This window comes from Onychostoma macrolepis, chromosome 21 (genome assembly GCF_012432095.1).
Source record: "Onychostoma macrolepis isolate SWU-2019 chromosome 21, ASM1243209v1, whole genome shotgun sequence".
NCBI classification, from domain to species: domain Eukaryota; kingdom Metazoa; phylum Chordata; class Actinopteri; order Cypriniformes; family Cyprinidae; genus Onychostoma; species Onychostoma macrolepis.
This window is the reverse complement of record NC_081175.1, coordinates 27,846,781-27,867,477: the sequence shown is the minus strand read 5'-3', so window position 1 is coordinate 27,867,477 and position 20,697 is coordinate 27,846,781. Positions and strand designations below refer to the sequence as shown.

The 20,697-nt window shown below is 35.0% G+C and overlaps 1 protein-coding gene across 1 annotated transcript in view; it reads right to left on the bottom strand.

Moving 5' to 3' along the window:
- cert1b (ceramide transporter 1b) overlaps positions 1 to 20,697 on the bottom strand; it is a 38,481-nt gene that overhangs the window by 2,629 nt on the left and 15,155 nt on the right. Inside the window, 16 exon segments of the mRNA XM_058757406.1 lie at positions 912 to 1,046; positions 1,170 to 1,299; positions 1,464 to 1,592; positions 1,677 to 1,747; positions 3,143 to 3,244; positions 3,247 to 3,274; positions 3,372 to 3,467; positions 4,677 to 4,757; positions 4,895 to 4,987; positions 5,451 to 5,537; positions 5,623 to 5,715; positions 7,371 to 7,528; positions 8,404 to 8,487; positions 8,841 to 8,979; positions 9,079 to 9,186; positions 18,453 to 18,569. Coding sequence (XP_058613389.1) covers positions 919 to 1,046; positions 1,170 to 1,299; positions 1,464 to 1,592; positions 1,677 to 1,747; positions 3,143 to 3,244; positions 3,247 to 3,274; positions 3,372 to 3,467; positions 4,677 to 4,757; positions 4,895 to 4,987; positions 5,451 to 5,537; positions 5,623 to 5,715; positions 7,371 to 7,528; positions 8,404 to 8,487; positions 8,841 to 8,979; positions 9,079 to 9,186; positions 18,453 to 18,569 — 1,644 coding nt within the window. The 3' untranslated portion in view covers positions 912 to 918.

The following is a 20,697-nucleotide window of genomic DNA, read 5'->3' as shown; positions in this document are numbered from 1 at the left end:
GCAAAAATAGTTATAACTAAAAACAACAATATATTAAATAATTTATAGAAATAAATAGTAAAAATAACAATAAGATTAATAATAGTAAAATAATAAAACATAATATTATTAAGTATAGAGTACCATAACTAATACATAATTACAACAACAATACCAATAGTAATAACAATAATATAATAGTAAAATAATAATAATAAAAATAATCATATATTAAATACATAATAACATAATTAATAAAATGCATAACAATAAAGATAAAATAAATAGTGCTCTCAAATGATTAATTGCATCCAATATAAAAGTTTTTGTTTACATATATGTGTGTACTGTGGTCATGTACATATAAATACACATGCATAAAGCATATATTTTGAAAAAATTTTACATGTACATACATTTATATTATTATATCTCATATTATATTTAACATATAAACAACATTTTTCTTACATATATACATGCATGTGTGTGTATTTATATATATTTATACAAGACATATACACAGTACACTCATATATTATGTAAACAAAAACTTATTTTGGATGCGATTAATTGTTTGACAGCACTAAAAATAAATAAATAAAAACCTATAGTGAAAATAATAATAATATATAATTAAATATATTATAACAATAATAGTAACAGTCATAAAATACCAATAGAACCAATAATAATAATAATAATAATACAAAAATAATAAATAAATAATAAATAAAAACAAATAGTATAATAATACAATTATTAAATTAAAAATAACAATAATAATATAAAGTAAATAATAAAAATATTTTTTATATAAACTAAAATAACAAGGATATTTTAAAAGACAACATGAAGTTAAAAGTCTGGTATCTTTTTGATTATTTGTGTCACTGCTGACATATAAAGTCATCAGATGTAGTCTGGTGTACCTGGTGCTCAGAAGAGGATGGGCTTTCCGGCAGTTTTCTCCTGGACATAGGAAGTGAAGCGCTTGAGGAACTTGGGATATTCTCTCTTTGCGACGGCCCTCAGGACAGACGCAGGAGCCCAGCCGCCAGGATTCACTGCAACCACAACAAACTTATTTATAGATTCATACATTTACTAAATATGAATAGTTTTCTTTATCTTACTTAGGTAATTTAGTAGCTATTTTATGAATATTACAGGTGAAGGGTTCCTCTAACCATTGGCCACATATGTGATTTTGCACAGGATGTTGTCCCTGCTGATCTCTTTGTCTCCCTCCGGTGGACTGACCAGCGTCTGGCAGATCATTGCAATGTTGATTTTAGCACGAACGCATCTGTTGTTTGGCTACACGAGGACAAAAACAACAAAACAGTGAGCCATAAATATATACACACAAGTCAGAATAGATCCACAAAAGCCATGAATGCATTAAATGTTGCACCAAACTCAAACTGCTGCTGGTTAAACAGACAGGTTGACTCAGCAGTTGCCATGGAGACCAGACTCACCTGGGCATTCTCGTGCTCGACTGAGAAGTTGCAGACGAGCCATGTGTCTGGATCGTTCTCATTATTGGCTATAATCTTACGAATGGAAGACAGGTACAAGACGTCTCTCTGGGATGCTGGCCACACTCTCTACACAGAACAAAACACAAAACACTCCGTCAGAATCAAATCACTACGAAGAAGTGCCTTGGAGAAAGCGTGCACTCCTCTCACCTTATGAGTCTGGTAGACAATGATGGCGTTATCGGACAGCGTTTCCACGGTGTTGAAGTTTTCGACAGTAGCTGGAGACAGAGACAAAAATAAGAGCTGATAAAGCTAAAGTCAAGTGAGGGCTGAAACACAGAGGTACAAGATAATGATGAGTAATTCTACCCATGATGCATCACTATCGATTGCGCCAGTGATCAATAGGAGGTACGGCTGAATTATCTGGCCAGTGAAAGTGTTCTGGTAAGTCACTGTATTAAAGCATGTAAAAGCATGGTAAGAATATGGTGCTTTCACAGGCCAAACTGTGCTGAGCCATTGAATGTGCTCCATTATTAATGATATGATATACAGCAGAAGAGCTTTATTAGATTATATGAAGACGTGACGTTATACAAACCAGAAAAACTGATTTTTCATATTTTAAAATAAAGTAATAGACTGATTTACTATTTAATTGTACTATTCATGATTAGTACAACCAATTCAGGTTTTAGCACAATTTCACTGACACAGACCATTCTGTTTTTGCTTCAAATGTTGAAATGGTATAAATCAAATTTAAATAAAAAACTGCTCATGCTACATGTGTGTAGCATCTTTGTTTGCATTATGATTAAAATGCAGTGGTTGATTTTAATTTCAAATGGCAGTTTTTTTCATTATTAGGCTAAATATGTTTATTTGTTGTAGTAGCAGCAACTGCAAAAAACAGTTTCATGGCCAGAAAAAAAAATATTTATGGCCCGGTAAATCTTCTCAAATCACCAGAATATTTTGTTCGTATCATGATTAAAATGGCAGATGTGGCAACAGGTTAATTTTAGGCCCTGCTTGCAAGTGTAGAAATTAGGACAAAAGTATTGTAATTTCTCCACTTTAGAGTAAGGTAAAATAACATAACTGTGAAATACTTATTTTCATTTATTTTACAGTGCAATTGTTTTTCAATATATGGCTATTACCGTCATAGGAATAATAATATAAAATTATTACTATTACTTTTATTATTGTTGTTGTTATCATATTCTAATTTGTTTGGCCTCCAAATTCACCGGTGTGAGTGTAAATTAGACTGAGACACTACATCACAACTAAAAAGAGGATTGAGTCCCCTTTAAAACTCAAGTACAAGTCATTTCACCAGCTTTTTTCTTTGTTTAATTTGCACATTGAACCTGTGTTGGAGCTCTTAACTTTGAACTCTCAAAGTGCACCAGATAGATGAATTTAACTTTAAAATGTACAAAACATTTTTCTAAAATGACTAATAATAGTTGCTGAGCCACTGATGAAATGTTTAGTGTAGAAAAGCTCTTACTGATTCAGTGCTGATCATGTTTTTGTGCAAAAAACTTAAATGGATCTCAGAAATAAAGAAAAGTGATGGTTATGGCAGCTTTAAGTTTTAATGTCTGTAATACCATGGTTTTGTGTGTGTGTGTGTGTGTGTGTGTGTGTATACTCACTCTCCCAATCATTACGAACATCCGTATCCCAGAAGTACTGGCAGACCTCGTGACCTGTGACCCCTTTGACACTGTGTGTGGCCTTCAGAGGGTCCAGCACGATCCGTTCTCCTCCACCTCGCGCCGGTACACCTGACAGAGACAAACACAGACAGTGAGCGAGTCTGTGGACTAAAGCACACACATCAGATCAAACTATCATATATTACAGACATTAGATCCAACTCACCTTCATCTCTCCCTCTTCCACCACCAGCTGCCAGTTAGCGTCTCCACCCACGTCCTGCAGCGAGTAGGTCATGTGATTCTGAACCATCTCCTCCACCTGTCCAAAACACAGCAGAACAAGAAGGTCAGAGGTCTTGCCCTCTCATTTAAGAGGATCTAAATTAACAACACTGAAAGTCAGCATTACACAATACTGACTAAACCACTGCCCTTCTGTAATGTTGGATTACTTCTGTATTTCTGAATGAAAAAAAAGAAAACCACTCCCCTCCAGAAATACCACCAGCACACACTTTTCTGAGGTCAAGTTCTTCCTTCCAGAAATGGCACATTTTTCAAAGCTAACAGGCATGTCATATTACTCCCTAAACTTTATTATATCAATCAGCATTAAACTACTGGTTTTAGAACAGCCTAAAACAATGACTATTTATTTAATGCCATTTAATCAGCACTTTATTTACATAGTACAAACACGTACAGATGAATAAATAATAAGACCAGGAATTAAAGCAAATTAGCTGCATTTTGATTTCAAGGTGACGAAGCAGGAGAATTCCTAGAAGGTATTAAACATGCAAATTATCACATTAAAAAGCAATAGAAAGCATAATTAGCAGCAAATTTAAAAGGCAAACACAAAATAGCGATACCAGGGCAAACTGTGTGGTTTTAATGTGCTGTTTAAACCGCATATGTTTGTCCATCATGCAAACTTGCCAATAAAATGACTGGCTGTGTTTTAAAACCTAGGCAGCTCAGATTAAGGTGCATTGTTCATTATTTTATTTAATATATTTGCTTGACATTTTTGAAAAGCTGAAAATATTTACATTTGTGCATTTAGCAGAAATGCTCTTTTTGTGGTAAATCTGCAGAATTTTAAAAATCAAACTTAAGACCTTTTATAATGATGCCCAAAACGTTATTCATTATCAGCATAAAAGGCTATACTCACAGCAAATTCTACAAAAAATAAGATTAAAAACAGTCATAATTACAATACTTCAATGAATTGTGTGCAATTATTTAACAATATTATTTTACACACAAATAAGTGTCTATATAATTATATACAATCATTCAAATTGATATTTGATAAAAGTTGCATTATTTTTCCCCTGGAATGCACTTTCTGAGTAAAAATGTTTCCTGGTTTCATTTAATGCAGGACACATTAAAACACATTTGAAACACAGCCATTATGCATGCATAGGTGCGATGTTTGCGAATGCATTAGAGATGTAAGGTCATGCCATCTCATGCCATGACAGTGTTGGATGAGTGTGCTAGAGGGTGCTGTTACCTCAGCACTGAATCTGTGCTCATAGAGTGAAGGAGTGAAGGCTACAGCAGAAGATGAGGGAGAGGAAGGACGAGAGGGGGGCTACACAGGCGAGGAAGAAGAGAGAAATGCAGCTTCATCAGGAGAAAAAAACCCCAAAGAGACCAAGACAGAAAAACAGAGCACCACAGGGACAGGAAGAGGTCTACAGACGATCATGATGAGAAGAATGAGCTCACCTTCTCAGCGAATCGGTGAGAGCCCACACTGGAGTAGACGTCTCCCGAAGGCACTGAACTGCTCCTCTGTATCCTGCTCTTCTCACACTGAGACTACAAAAACACAAATTAATGAAAAAAAAAAAAAAAAAAGAAAAACTTCACACTTCAATAATGCATTTCAAACTGAATAATCAATGGAAAATAATGTAAGACAGGACTGGATTTTCTCCATTGGCTTTTGATTGGATGATGAAATGTTAATATGTTATTGGTTTATAATTATTTATTTTCCTTAGAATAGAGTGCACTGATGAATCCTGCTCAATAAGACTGAGGATGCATTAAACATAATAAACAGACTATAAACTTTATTTTTTTTAATATATTTGCTTTACATTTTTAAAAAGCTGAAAACACACATTAAAAGAAAAAAAACATAGCATTATAAAGTTTAATAATCACATTAAACCGTATCAAGATTAATTCTTCCACCCTCTAAATTAAAGCTCTCTTAAAATGATAATTAAGACTTCTGCTATCCCATTTAAGACTTTGAATGTCTGTATTTACACACCTGTTCTTCTATTTTGTCCTGTCGGTCCAGAGCGGCCTCCACTGCGTCAAAGAACTCGTCTTCATTGATCAGGCTGTTTGGACCCTCCTGATGGACAGAACAAGATGAGCATCTCCATACACTTTACAGCTCTGCCTACTTCACAAAATCCATCTGCGTAAACCGAACCCACCTCGTAATCAGGCCCTCCAAAATGAGACTTCTTCTTCAGCTCGGACAGGGCTGATTTATACGCCTCCTCCACCCTCCTCCTCTTCTCCATCTCCTGTAGAAAGCAAGAGAGGGGGAACGGCTTTAGCTGACTCAACACTGCTGCCGTGATGCTTAATGTCTTGGCGTGAGTAGATCTCGTCTCGGTGTGATCTGGGCAGAGCGAGACACTGTATCGGTGCAGGATTGTTCTGAAGCGCTCCATTGTTCAGACAGAAGCAAAACGCCTGTGTTCTCGCTCTGATTGTATATGTCAGTATTGTGCTGAACGCTGCTGACTGCAACAGATCGGCAGACGGATTCAGCTCCACCTCTGTATCACACGCTCCACATTCACACATAAACCCATTAAAACTGCTGGAATTAGAACTTTGCTGGTAAAGATACCGCAGCAGTTATTTACAGCTTTCCATGTTTATGAGCATGGCTTCCATCTCTCAGATTTCAGATATGATTTTTATCTAGAAATGACCAGCGCTAGCAGAATTTGCAGTAGCGGCACTGGAAGTATAGTGATTTAAATAAAATACTATTTCATTATATAACTGCAGTAGTTTCAACAGGAGAGCACATGTTTGAAAAGATGTTTATGTTTGCTTCATATTAATGAAAAATGATAAAAGAGTCCTGTCACACTGCTGTCATGCAAAACATTCTGATTGGCTCAAACTCAGAAGACTTCTTATATTAGTTTTTTCTAGCTTCTTACAGTGTCATTTTAGTATTGCTTATATAGAATTTTAATATTTATTGATATTTTCAATTTACTTTAATTTTTATATTTTGAGTTTTCATTTTAATTTTAGTTTATGTATTATTTACATAGGATGACAGTATTTATTAATATTTTGAATGATCTTTTTTATAGTTTCACTTTTCATTTAGCTTTTTGTTTAAGTCTTAGTAATTTTGTTATTATTTGTACAGTATTTATTAATATTTTTAATATATATTTTCGGTTTTAATTTTAATTTAAGTTTTAGTAATTTTATGTTCTTTCATCATTTTGTTTATATTTCTATAAAGTTTTTTAAAAAATTATATAAATTTCTGTTTCAATTTCAGTACTTCAACTTTAACATATTTTATTTTGGTCTAACTTTTGTTTACATTTTCATCCAATATTTATATTTTTCAGCTTTAGTTTAGTTTGCACAAACTGGCTGATAAGTTGTACCAGTATTTGATGCTTGTGTCAAGCCATGGGTCATTTGACTTCAGTAGCATTTCTTCTGTCAGTGGGTGACATTATTTTTGCATGAAAACTTGTAAAAAACCAAATACATTTGACAATGCAAGAACATGAAACCGAACAGTCGTCTTCTGCTCTGGGTGACTAGTTGATTAGTATAAAGTAGTAGTCATGGAAGCCCTTCTTTGCTCGGCCTACTAATGTATCATATTTGTTCACATATAGCATCAATACAAAATATTTCTGCCAAAGTTACAACTACTTTAGCTGTGAATTGCCACGGCAGGTGTACCATAATTTGACTCCAGATCCCGTTCACACATGTCTTAACTGTGGGTATTTTTTTAGCTTCACACTACAATAAATGTGTTTTATTTTCACAGTCAGGGAAATATTTTGCTCTGTCAGAGACACAATCACAGCAGCAGCCTGCAAACAGAGCCCTGAATTACAGAAACACCATCTCTCTTCTGATTTGATCAGCTCAAGGACGAGCTCCAGACGCCCGAGTTTTGTACCTTATCCAGTCTTTTCTGCCAGCTGTCCTCTCTCTTCACCATCAGGTCGATGCAGTGAGAAAGCGTAGCCAAGATCCCCGCCGTGGTCGCCTTGAACGTGATGGCCTCTCCTTTAAAATCTATCCCATTAATGCCTTTATGACTCAAACAATGGAATACTGATGGGGAGAGAGAACAAACCCAGTCACACTCTGAAACGTCAAGTCATTAATTTGCCAGACAGTGAGACTCCAAATCAGGCACAATGCAATAAAACATCAAGTATTAAATCAAATCTCTTCCATGTGTTTTCTGGGTATTTATTCCAACCAGCAGTTGATTGAGTTATGTATTTTAAAACATATATTTAATATTCTACATGTATCATATATAATTTATATGCATTATCTATCTCTAAATCTTTCTATCTTAAAACTTTAAAAACATAATATTTATAAATAAATATATAATAATTATATACACACACACACACACACACACACAGACACACACAGACACACACACAAGTATTATATACATATTTATTAATTTTTTTTTTTATAAAATATATTTTAAAATGTATGACATATCTATAATAAGTTATACATGTTTTAATAATTAAGTCTAAGGTTATAAATTCATAAATGTAAATATTTGGTTTTCAATAAAGAAAAAAAAAACGTGTCATGTTTGGTTTGTACACAGTACAAAACATCTGACGTTCTGTGTTATATTATACAAAAACAGAAACGGTTTGATGGCCACAGTCAATTCAGCCGTGTAATACTTCCTCTAAAAATAAATAAATAAAAAAACTCAGTGAAAACATCTCAAATACAGCTCCACTGGAGATATGCTGACTTTATGTTATAGATTTCACACAATTCATTACAGCAGACTCAAATGACTGGAGCACTGAAGTAAAGTGGACAAACTGCTCATAAATGTCAGTGGCGCCCCAGTACTGTCTCCTCGAGCTGAATCAGAGAGAATTCATTGAGCGTGAAAAACCTGCTGAAGTTTCCCACATGCAGAAATCAGTAAAAACACTCACGTTTCTCCTTGCTACCGTTGTTGTTATGCAGGAATTCTCCATCGGAGCGAGTGGTAGGGAAACCATCTTCATCGTCCTCCACGACTGAGCAGAGAAAACACACACAAACACAGTCAGTGTGAACTCATGTCCCTGTGGTTGGTGGTGCTCAGATCGGCCCACTCACATACTGAGAGTTGACACATACTGTAGTACACAACGCAGCGAGAGAGGACTAGGACGAACAAAAGAGGCAGTTGATCATTCGTGCGAATCAACAGGCCCTTGTGCTGTAACAACAGATGCATCCAGAACGAGCGAGAGCGACGGCACCCATGCAGAGGAATCTGGACGTCGCTGCAGTCTGAATAAGGTTCACCGTTGTCTAAACATGTCTGTCAGCATATTCGATATCCTCGTCTCTCCCACACACACCAGAACACACTCCGTCTACTCACTTTTGTCTCTCTGGAGCTCGTCTTTAGTCACGGCGTCAGCGCAACCGTCAAAGTATTTCTGCAGCGTGTCCACCTGCCTGCACAGGATGTCTCGAAACGTCTCCATCTCTGCCAGCTTCTCCCGCAGACTGTGACCCTTCTGTGGGTCATAAATACAAACTTATGAGTTCAGAGTAGAGAGGCATGAGATTACCATACTGGTATTGCTCAATAATGGACATTTCATTTGTGTCTTCACCTTAAAGGAGGAGGTGGAGGTGGCTGAGTATCCACTGGTGGCTGATGTGAGGGACAGCATGGAGCCGTGTCTCCTCAAACTGGACTCGGAGCCATAACCAGACTCAGCCTAAACACAGAGACACAGAGAGACAAAGCTTAATGTGATATTCAGGAGCATTTTTGCCGATATTTGGGATTTTTCAAATATCTGCATTGGCCGATAAGTTTGACGCGGGACTTTTATTTTGACGGCGCTGAGAACGGCAGCACCTGAGCACACAGTGCTCACATTCTCCCTCGTTCGCTGTTGTCGTTAACAGTTCTGTCTAATACGGATAGAAGTCTGTCTAATAATCAGACAGAATGGTTAAACAACGGAATTAAAATGTACAAAAAGTATTATAACGATTGCTTTCATATTATTAGTAATAGAAAGGCAAATATTATAATACTTTCTCTTGCTGTCAGCATTTAGCAAATCCGCATTTACATCATTTAAACAAATCTTTGAATGTCTAATGAACATTTAATTTCACAAACTTAGCATTTGTATCCTGCATAATGTGCTCTGCGTGACGGTCGATACGTGCAGACTGAAAGCGGACAGGAGTTCAGCTTCACTGGAGACACGTGATTGACAAACTTTAAACTCATGATTTAAAATTATGCTGCGCTTTATGCATTTGCCCACTGTCATATTCATGTCATTTTCACTGTGTGCTGTATGTAAAATGAGTGTTACCTTGGCTTTATTTGAAAAAATATGAATCCCAATGCACCCAAACTTCCCAAAGTTAAAATAGTGTTTACTTCCTTTTTAATTATATTTGTATTAAATATTTATTTATTTGTGAAAAATACTTTGTCATCTTAAGTATAAGTATGTTTATTTTACACATTTATTTTTTAATCCATTTTCAAATGATTTCAAATTTCTTAAATATTAATTAAAATAAATAAAATTATATCGGCTTTATATCAGCCACCCTGCTTTCCAAGATCATCGGCTTTTCCAAGGCATCGGCTGTCAAAAAAAAAACAATCAGTCGACCACTAATTTTTGCACTAAAGCTTCAAAAGTCGGCAACAAGGCAATAAAACATCAAGTCATGAATCAAATCTCTTCCATGTTAATAGTTGATAAGTAGTTTTAATAATAATAATAATAATAATAATATTATAATAAAAATAAATAGTTTATTATATTTTGTAATAAAATAACATTTTATAGATATTTAATGCATTTTATAGATATTTAATGCATTTTATAGATATATATATATATATATATATATATATATATATATATTTATTATTATTATTTTTTATTAGGATGCTCCGATCGATCAGCATCTGCCAATAATCACATTTTATGACTCGATCGGTACTCATACATTTGGCCGATCTCACGTACCGATCACAATTTGATGACGTCAACGTGTGACGACGTATATGATGCGTGGGGACATATGCTGCAAGTCATTGCTGGTGTGGACATGCTATGACGTTTCGAGAAACAATGAAATTCGCTATATGTGGTGTATGTTTTGCATGATGATATGATGAATGGATGGTTCATTTTTCACAGCAGATTCAGTGACATTAGAGCTGATCTGTGCATCACTGCACACGTCTGCGCAGGCTTCAAGGCTCCACGGGCACCGGAGCTGATCGCGGCCGCTCTATAAACATTTATTTATAAAACAAAATATCTTCTTTGGCCATATTAGCCTACTCAATAGCATTAACAGAGGCTTTACTCCTTTTAAACTTTATCTGGAATAAAAATGCGACTCGAGTCCTAGTCACCAACTCGAGTGTCCATCTTTGCCTTTTGCATCAGACACATTTTGTTTGCATTTATTTTTGTCTTATATTAAGTATCCTGATATACATAATGTTATGCATAAACTATTATGCATAAAATATTAAAATGTTCACTGTATAAGGAATCATTTTTGTGATTATTTATATAACATTATTACATGTTATATAAAGCTTGAAGCATCAGAATCGGCATCGGCCGATCACCATGACAAGAAATCGGTACTCTGTATCGGCTGCAAAAATCCTGATCGGAGCATCCCTAAAATATTTTATATAATATAATATATATTAAAAAATATATTAATATAAATTATATAACTTGAATAAAAAATTAGTTAAATACATATAAGAAGTGTGGACTGCATATTCAGTTCATATTCACATTGTCATTTACAGTCATGACACTTTAAAATGTCGTGACAAATATGACACTTTAAAAACAACATAAACTTGTGTGTGTGTGTGTCCTGAACAATTTCCACTTCATCTTCAGGATACGTCACTCACACACACACAGAAAGTCCAGAGAGTCACTTTCCATGAACTCCGAGCTCTCCTGTGGCTCATTTCATGAGTAACAGCCTCTGAAAATAGTTTCTGAGTTTATTTAGCAGCATAAAAACACACAATGACTGTCTCCCCATGAGGCTTCTGAGCAGAGCAAGACGGCACAAGCCCAGGTTACTGTATCTTTCCTCCACATGAACAAATTTGACCTCTTAAATTTACCACATTAATAAACTCATTACAGTCAATTTGAAAGAGGGAATGAAATACGATCTGAAAATCAACTACTTCCCCTGTGATGTTCCGCATACTGAAACGAATCCAGTGAATCTGAGTTCAGTCTGAACACACACACACACACACACACACACACACACACACAGGACACAAAGCCCAGAGAGAAAAAGGAACACACACATACACCTACACAAACAAACCTTTCCTGTAGATAAGAACCACCTGTAAACACATGACTTTACAGTCAAAACAACCTATTATTATTATTAAATAAATGTACAACTGTAAGAGCAGATAAGAGTCAAAACAACGGAATGAAAAAAAAAATATATTAAAAAAAAATCAATATCTAAAGTTCACCTACCACAAGATATTACACTAAAATACAGATGAATTCTAGCTATGTTCAGTATGTGATACTACTGTACTATTTGCTATATGCTACATAGTATATACTATTTTTCAAAATCAGTATATGAAAAATTTTGGTTTTGGCTGAAATGGTTTTGGAGAAACGTCTATAAAGATAAAGGTCCTTTTGCGAAATATACAGACTGGATTAAATTTATATTATTTTTTTTCATTTAACCAGATAGTGATATCTTTATTATTTAATGTACGTTTAATAAATCTGTCATGAAAACAAGGTTTTATTACAGACGCTGCTTATTTAATAACAAATTGGAGTATAAACTTCCTATCTTATTATTAAAAAGTTGCTTATGTGCAATTTAAATGTTTGTGCAGTTACATTTTTATTTGAATGTTGATTACTAAATAAACTGGATTAATTGGATTTAAAAAAAAAAAAAAGCAGTGTTTGTTTTCGGGTTCTTGGCTAAATAAAAATGTAGAATTTGAAACAATATGTAGCATGCAATGACAAGCACTTCAAACAGCACTATGTTTGCTACATTGTTGTCACATAACGTCACACACATTGGGCCTCATTCATGAAACATTCATAAATATAGGAGTACATTCTGAGTAATTTGCGCGTAAAACGGACCTTCCCGAAAACTCTCCTTCCGGATTCACAAACACTTCGTAAACGATTTGATAGTTAAACATGCGGATGTTAATGAATTCCAATCATTCATAAATGGGGTGCTCGTGCACGCTTGTACACAATTAGCATAATCCCCGCCTATGAATAACAGCTACGCAAATTGCGTGTCCAGGAACGCAGTGGAATATTCTGGTCTACTTTCTCAGGTTTGGCTCCAATATATTGCATAAATTCAAAAAACACTAATTAGCCATATGGCTAACAATAAATATTCAATAAAGTTTGTCCACCAAAGCGTTTTTAGCCACCTGAAAAACGTCAGGTGCTCTTCTGAAAACGACCAGCTGGTGGCGCTTGAGAACACTTTGGTGGCACAGCGTTTTTCCAGCTGAAACGCTCTGGTTGCTATGATGTGGAATATCCACGGCAGTAACGTATTACTAGTATCTAATTTTGAAGAATATTACTAAATATAAAAATGCAGTAACCAGTAATATTAACTTCTCTATTGTTGTTCAGTTGTTGTACAAGTAGGATGATTGGTCGGTGTGGTATTTGTCCCGCCCCTCCTCCACTGATTGGATGGCTGGGTAAAATGTGACCGTGACAAGCGCTGCGTTTTACCCAAAGCTAAACAGTTTATCAACTCTCAGCTACAAAAAAAAAAAAAAACACCAAAAAAAAAAAACCAAAAAAAAAAAAAGAAAACAGAGCCAACAAACTTGGAAAATATTATAATGGCAATGCATCAAAATTCAGTGTCATCAGTTTGCCAAAAAGAACACAGAACGTTTTATGCACCATTTACACATGGTAGGGAGCAAGTGTACATTTCTTTCGTAACAACTAACATTTTGTAAATACAAACATTTTCATGAATTCTAAAGTTTACATCAGCTTTACGAACGATTTACACAAAAATGAGTTCTGCTCGTGTTTCATGAATGAGGCCCATTGTGTGATGTTTTTAATATTTTTAATATCCATCTCAATTATTTAGCCTTTTTAAATCAAACTGTGTGAAATTGGCTTCTTCAGGCCAATGAAAAATAGAGTTACGTAAGAAATGTTGACATCACACTGGAAACTGAATGGTAAACATGTTGCATTGTGGCATACTGTATTCCTTATTTTAGATAGCATATGGAAAAACTCACATTGTGTGCACAGTATGTAGTATGCTATACTGAACATACACACTGTCTTTAGTAAGGAATTAAATCTTGTCCAGCACTAGATAGCAACAGTGAGCGCATGGACGGTTGAGTGGGCAGAATCTGAGGTCACTATGGGATAGAACCAGAGAATAAGCATTCAGTGCCTCAACCAAAGACGGGTCAGTCCTTCATTCACTCCAGCCAATCAAGCCCACTCTTACTGTCACTATGGCATTGATAACGCCTCCACTGACCAATCAGAAATAAAAAATAATGGCTGTGTCTTTGTTACACAATCAATAGCCTCAGAGACTGGTGCACAGATGATAAACTTCAGGATAATAACATCCATTAATGCCCCCTCTCTCTCTCTCTCTCTCTCTCTCAAACACACCCACCCCAAATCAATAAACCTAATCAACTGATTGCAAAAGACATCAGGAGAGAAAAAAACATGAGAAGGCATTGTAATCAGTGACATGTTTAATTCAGCAGCAGTATCATTAAAATATATTGTGTACAGTGTTACTTTAGCATCATTAATATACTGTTATAGTTTGTTAATATTTTGACAAGGGTTATTATAGTTAAAACTAAAGCTAAAAGCATAAAAAACATCTTTGTTACTTGAAATAAAATAATATATAAAAAAAACCTCTTCATTTCAGCTTACTGCCAAGGCAACATTTCTCATTTTAAATTCAACTTGAAAAAAAAAAAATGTAAAAAAATTACATTTTCTTTTCTTTTTTTTAAATAAAGGGGCGTTTTAGTTATTTTTGCACTAATTGAAATGACTCTTTTTAATATTTTAATTTATTTATTAATTTAAAAATATATTTTAATAAAAAATAAAATACATTGTATTTTATTTCCATTAGCGATTATTTTATTTCAAGTGACAGCGATGTTTTCTTTTTTGTAATGGTTTTAGTTTTAATTAGGATAATAACCCTAGTCAGGACCGAGTCAGGGCTGATGTTTTGAAGCCATGGACTCTGCACAAAAGAGATTATATGAGATGAAATCAAGCACGTCTTTTAGATACACAAGCACACGTCTCATTTGCAGTAGCTTTATTGGGAATGTGTGGTGTTGACACAGTGAGAGTAAATGGCTTAACACAATACAGCACAGATTAGATGGACAGATTACACTCACAATCTGCAACAACAGACAGATCTAAACAGCTCCACCCATACAGGTCTGTGCCATATCCTCACGTAACTCCAGATTTTTTATTAAAGGTGCAAACGGACTATGTTATTCTCTGCAGTCAGATTGTGTTATGCATTATTTCTGCTGTCAGATTCTCGCACCACTGGATTTTCAAAGATAATTGTATAGTGAAAAATTTACTTATGTTATATAATGGAGTCTGAATTAAAAGCAATCATTGCTGAAGCTGATCTGTGCGGTTCTGGACTATTCCCTTTGTACCCTAATGAGATGATAGGCAGAAGGAACGTGTCCTTGGGAAGAATTTCAGCAGTGATTCAGACTGAGAGGCTTGTTCCAAGAAGAGCCGTGTGTGTGTGAGTCACTATCAGAGAGGGGTCATCCTCGAGGCAAGAGAAGAATGAATGGATGGGGAAATGTGTGCGCGCGCAAGAGTGAAACCCCCTCCTCCTTCCCTGGGCCGCAGAAATCAGAAGCACATGTGGATCAGGGTGTGTCCTCATGACATGAACACTTGTGCAAACTCAGCAGATAGACGCTGAAAGAGGCAGCGCAACACACACACACACACACAGAGGGGCTGGAATATATAGCGAAAATTATTATTTTTTTTATTTTTACTTTTTTCATCATTTATTTGTATTAGGGATGGGTCACGAGTTTCGAATAGGCGATTTATTGATAGAATATTGAATAGGTTGTGCGATTATATTTATTATATTATAAAATTCACCATGTTTTCGGTGCTGATGCGGTGGTGATGCACACCGGCAATGACATGACTGTGGTGCCAAATCATTTATGTCCCCACGCATCATGTACGTCCTCACGCATTGACGTCATCAAATTGCGATCGGTACGTGAGATTGTCCAAATGTATGAGTACAGATCGAGTCATAAAATCTGATTATCGGCCGATACCGATCTCCGGCCGATCGATCGGAGCATCCCTAATAATTACCCAACGATATAATTGCGAGAGAAAGTATTGGAATATATTTTTTGAGCAGTTTCAGGGCTCTAGACTGCAACCATTTTTGGAGAATGTGCGAGTAAAAATTTGACGTGGTCACACGTGTGCGAGTGCATGGTCTGCGCAGCTCCAAAGCGTCTGCTTCATACAGCGCGCGCTGCAGAGCCGCGGCACATTGTAGCAGGAGTCAGATTTCACTGATCACGTGAAGAGAGACGCTTTCAGCGCGAGTGCTTCATGGGTAGAGCCTGGTTTATACTTGCTGCGTCAGCACGAGCGCGAAGGTGCACCACGGATGGAGCACAACAGAGGATTTAGTTTTCAAACTAAAGTAAAAGGCCACTTCTTAAACCAGAGAAGGTGAACATGTTGGTATTCTTGTAGAAAAAAAACATGCAAGTCCTGTCAGCGACAGCCAGTTTAGATTTACTTTTTTTGTTTTTGTTTTGAAAAGCTTGTTATCTTTGCTGTTTACCTCAAGTTACGCTATGGAGGCTTTCCTTAATTTTTTAAATATTTATTTGATTCCTCAGTGTTTGCTAAACATTCTGTAATTTATTAGTCGGTATATAATACAGGATGTGATGTATCCTATGCCATGCCTCGTCTTCATTTTTGTTAATAAATGTTATGCAAGCTAGCTTGTTAGCTACTGTTTTATTGTTGTTGTGCTTTTTAATTTAGAATAACAATGAATCCATCTTTTGTGGATTCATTGTTTTATTTAAAATGTGAAAAGTGTATAGATGCAAGCAAAACAGACAATTATCTTTTCTTGTAAAACGTGACACCAAGATCGCAAATTTGAAAGTGAAAACGCAAGAAAAAAGGAATTCCTGTTCACAAAATTTAAAAATCACAAATAATACTGATGAAAAAGAACGGGTTGAATGTTGAACACTTTCGTTACCATATAACTATAAACTATGATAAATGTTCATCAGCATGCATCGATTAATCAAATGTTGTAGCAAAAAATAAATAAAAATTGCAACCAAATTATGTGCTCGTGCGACCAACTGAGAAAGTTAGTCGCAAAAGTGCGACCAGTGGGAAGAATGAGTCTACAGCCTTGAGTTTAATACCTTATGAGCAGTTGATTTATGCTTATCTGACAGCAGAAATAATGCATAACAGTCTGACTGCAGAGAATAACATAGTCTGTTTGCACCTTTAATAATATTTTATATATATATATATATATATATATATATATATATTTATTTATTTATATTTATTAGTTTATACTTTTTTTAATTATTTAAAATAAAATACACAATTATTTACATTTATGAATTACTTATGAATTTGTTATACATGTAATTAGTAATTATTTATTCATTTAGAATTATTTTTTGTAAATTAATGAAAATAATCATTAATATGAATCACTTATTTATTAAAGCATATTTATTTAATCTTATATATAATTATGCATTTGTTTAGATTTATTTTATGTTTTATATATATATATATATATATATATAAAAACATTAAAATATATTTTATTTTCAGGGATTTTATTTAATATATAATTATTTTTTATAATAAGGTTATACATAATTGTTCTCTTAATTTTATTTAATAAATGATATGGATATACTGTGTGTGTGTGTATGTGTATATTATACACACAGGGTACGGAAAGTATTATATATATATATATGGAGAGAGAGAGAGAGAGAGAGAGAGTGTAAAATCCTTCAATAAGACCTTATCTCAAGTTTTTCGTCACTCAGTAGCTCATATCATGATTCATATCATATCGTTTCCCCCATCAGCCTTTGATTGTTTTGGTTTTTCCACACTTCTTGAGTTTGATTTCCACCACAAAAGTTCTTCCTCACCCCCACCCCCTGCGCTGTCTCTACCTGCCCACATCCTTTCTCTCTAGGGTATTTTACTACAGCTATGCGACTGGTACATTTACTCATGCACGTTAGTACTGTACTGTTCCGTGCGTGTGTTTGTACATGTGAACTGCTGCATGAGGTTTCAAGTATGATCAACATTCATTGTTTTTATTTGCGTTACCATAGAACGTATGTTTGTGACCTAAACTGACTTCCTGTCTGTCTGTCTGTCTGTCTGTCTGCGTGTGTGTGTGTTTGTAAGTAACTTCAGTGCTCAGATGATGTAAACAGACTGAATCACATTCATAATCTCACACACAGTCAGTCTTTCTTCTCTGATTTCTCATCTCAAGGCGTTATTATTTAGTTTTATGACTCAGCAAGCAGCCTCTAGACAGGTAACTAACCCACTCTGAGTTCACTATTTTAGTAACAGGGTAAACAAGACAGCAATGTCTGACTGTTATGTCCGATTTCAGATTAATTCACCCAAATTTGTCACAAAAAACAACAACAAAAAACAGTGGTTATTTAACAGATCAGATTGCATCTACATAGGCAGTTCTCAGCCAGAAACCAGACTTAATACTGATAAATCAATAGTCTGGGCTGTGTGAGAGAAGAGCATGCTGGGTAAAGACAGACACTCACCCTGTGTTGCTCGATGGAATCGATCCATTGGTTGCGATGCTCTGGGTCCTGAGCACGTAGATACCACACGCTATCATTGACGCTGATGTCCAACCGGCACTCGTCAAACTCATGAGGCTACAGAGACACAGAGAGAACACTTATTAGACTTATCTGATCATCAAACATCATTACTAAATGACAATCATATTTGTACATTTATAAACAAGGTGCTTTGAGTGAGGGAGGGATCCAAGAATCCAATCTGTTGTTGATAAACCACAACTACTCAGTACTAGACAGTAGTAGTAGTAGTAGTAGTATATTTTTATTAGGGCTGTCGACATTAACGCATGCGATTAATCTAAAAATTAACGCGTTTATATTTTTTTAAACGCAAATTAATCATTCGATAAGGTTTGACCCCAACTTCTTGTAGTCAGTCATCGCAGCGCGGAAGGTTATCTATCATTGTGATAAGGGTACAGCGAACCAGTCTTACCAGGGTCGCGGTTTTCCTGCACAATTGTTGGGCTATTTTGAAAATGCAGTCGTGGGAAAAATTACAGAGCTGTGGGTTGCGGTTTTTTGGGCTACTTTTATAAAGTACCGCAGCCGTCCAAAGTGTATATAGACAAATAAAATTTGAAAATAGATCCTTTTACTAATGTGTGTTATACTTGGAATGTACACCTGGCAACTTAAGAACGGAGAGGCGATTATATTAGATAATAAACACACGATTACGATAGGATATGGTTTGTATGTGATTTTCTTGAGATTTGGATATTTTCATAATAATTAATGTGTACATGCTAATCTGTACAGCAATAAAAAAAGGCTATATATAGCATATCGCAAAAGGAAGTTATTAGTAGGATTATGTCTCATATCTGGCGGAAGTGTGAAAGGTTCTGTTTCCCTAAACTAGTTTGTCATGCATTTCTTTATTTCCAACACAATTACAGGTAAATCCTAGTATTTTAAATTTGCGATTAATCGTGACTAATCACAGTCTATGACTGTGATTAATGCGATAAAAAATTTTAATCGATTGACAGCACTAATTTTTATTTAATGCAAGCAAACAAACAAGCACAAGTTATATTACACAAGATTTTGTTCATTGACATATGATAAAAATTCAAACTTTACTAAAATATACTAAAAAAATTCTTTAAGTGAGTTCAATATTAGACAGAACCACCACAACCAAAAGAAAAGAGAGAGCCTTGACCCACAGAGCCAGCTGGGAAATGTAAAAAAAAAAAAATAAATAAAAAAAAAAAACACTAACAGCAGCCATGTCTGAGTGTGTGTGCGGGGTATTATTGCCAGATGTTAATCTCTGCAGACCTCACACTGCTCTATGAAAACCAGATGAGGAGTCAAACACTCCTCTCCTTCAGTCTGATATACTGCACTCCTCTAGCCCTTCCTTTTCTTTTGCCTCCCACTATCCGAGAACACACCAGTATTTGTCATTATATATCATTACACACACACACACACACACACACACACACACACTAAATATACTATTAATTCTTTATTTATATATTAATTTATTTTTATTAAAAAAAATTGCATTTAATTTCTGTATTTATAAATTAAATTATATTCATTATATAATTTCTCTCTCATACATATACATACATACATATATAAAAAAAAATATTTTTCTTAAATATATTTATTATTAATTCAATTATTGATAAATACATTTTTATTTATTTAATTTTAAACCATATCATCCAGCCAAGATAGTAGTAATTCTAATTTCTAATTTAAAGGAATGACCTGAAGTTTAGTGAGTGAGTCATTTGAACGATTCAGACTCATGAGTCAAAAATGGATCTGACACAACCACTTTAGGGAAGTCACAATTTATGTTTGTTGTTACATGCAACCACCGAGGGCAGCACTATAAAAAAAGAAAACTATATATTTTGCTTTCACTCACAGGAAATGACACAACTTACGTGAGTAATAACCCAAGTTCTTACAAATACACACATCAGGCTACATCAACAGAGAGCATTAGAAATACTCCAAACAATATAACAGACACCTGGTCCTCTGGGTGAAGCGTGGGGCGCTCATTCAAAGCCTGACGCTGATCACAATATGAAGAAGCATGACAGGACGACACATGAGGACTGAAACAGGCTTTAATGAGACCAAAGCTGCATGTGTTAAAAGGACAGAGAATAATCAGTCACATCTGAGTGAAGATGATTATTACTTATCACACCACAAAACACAA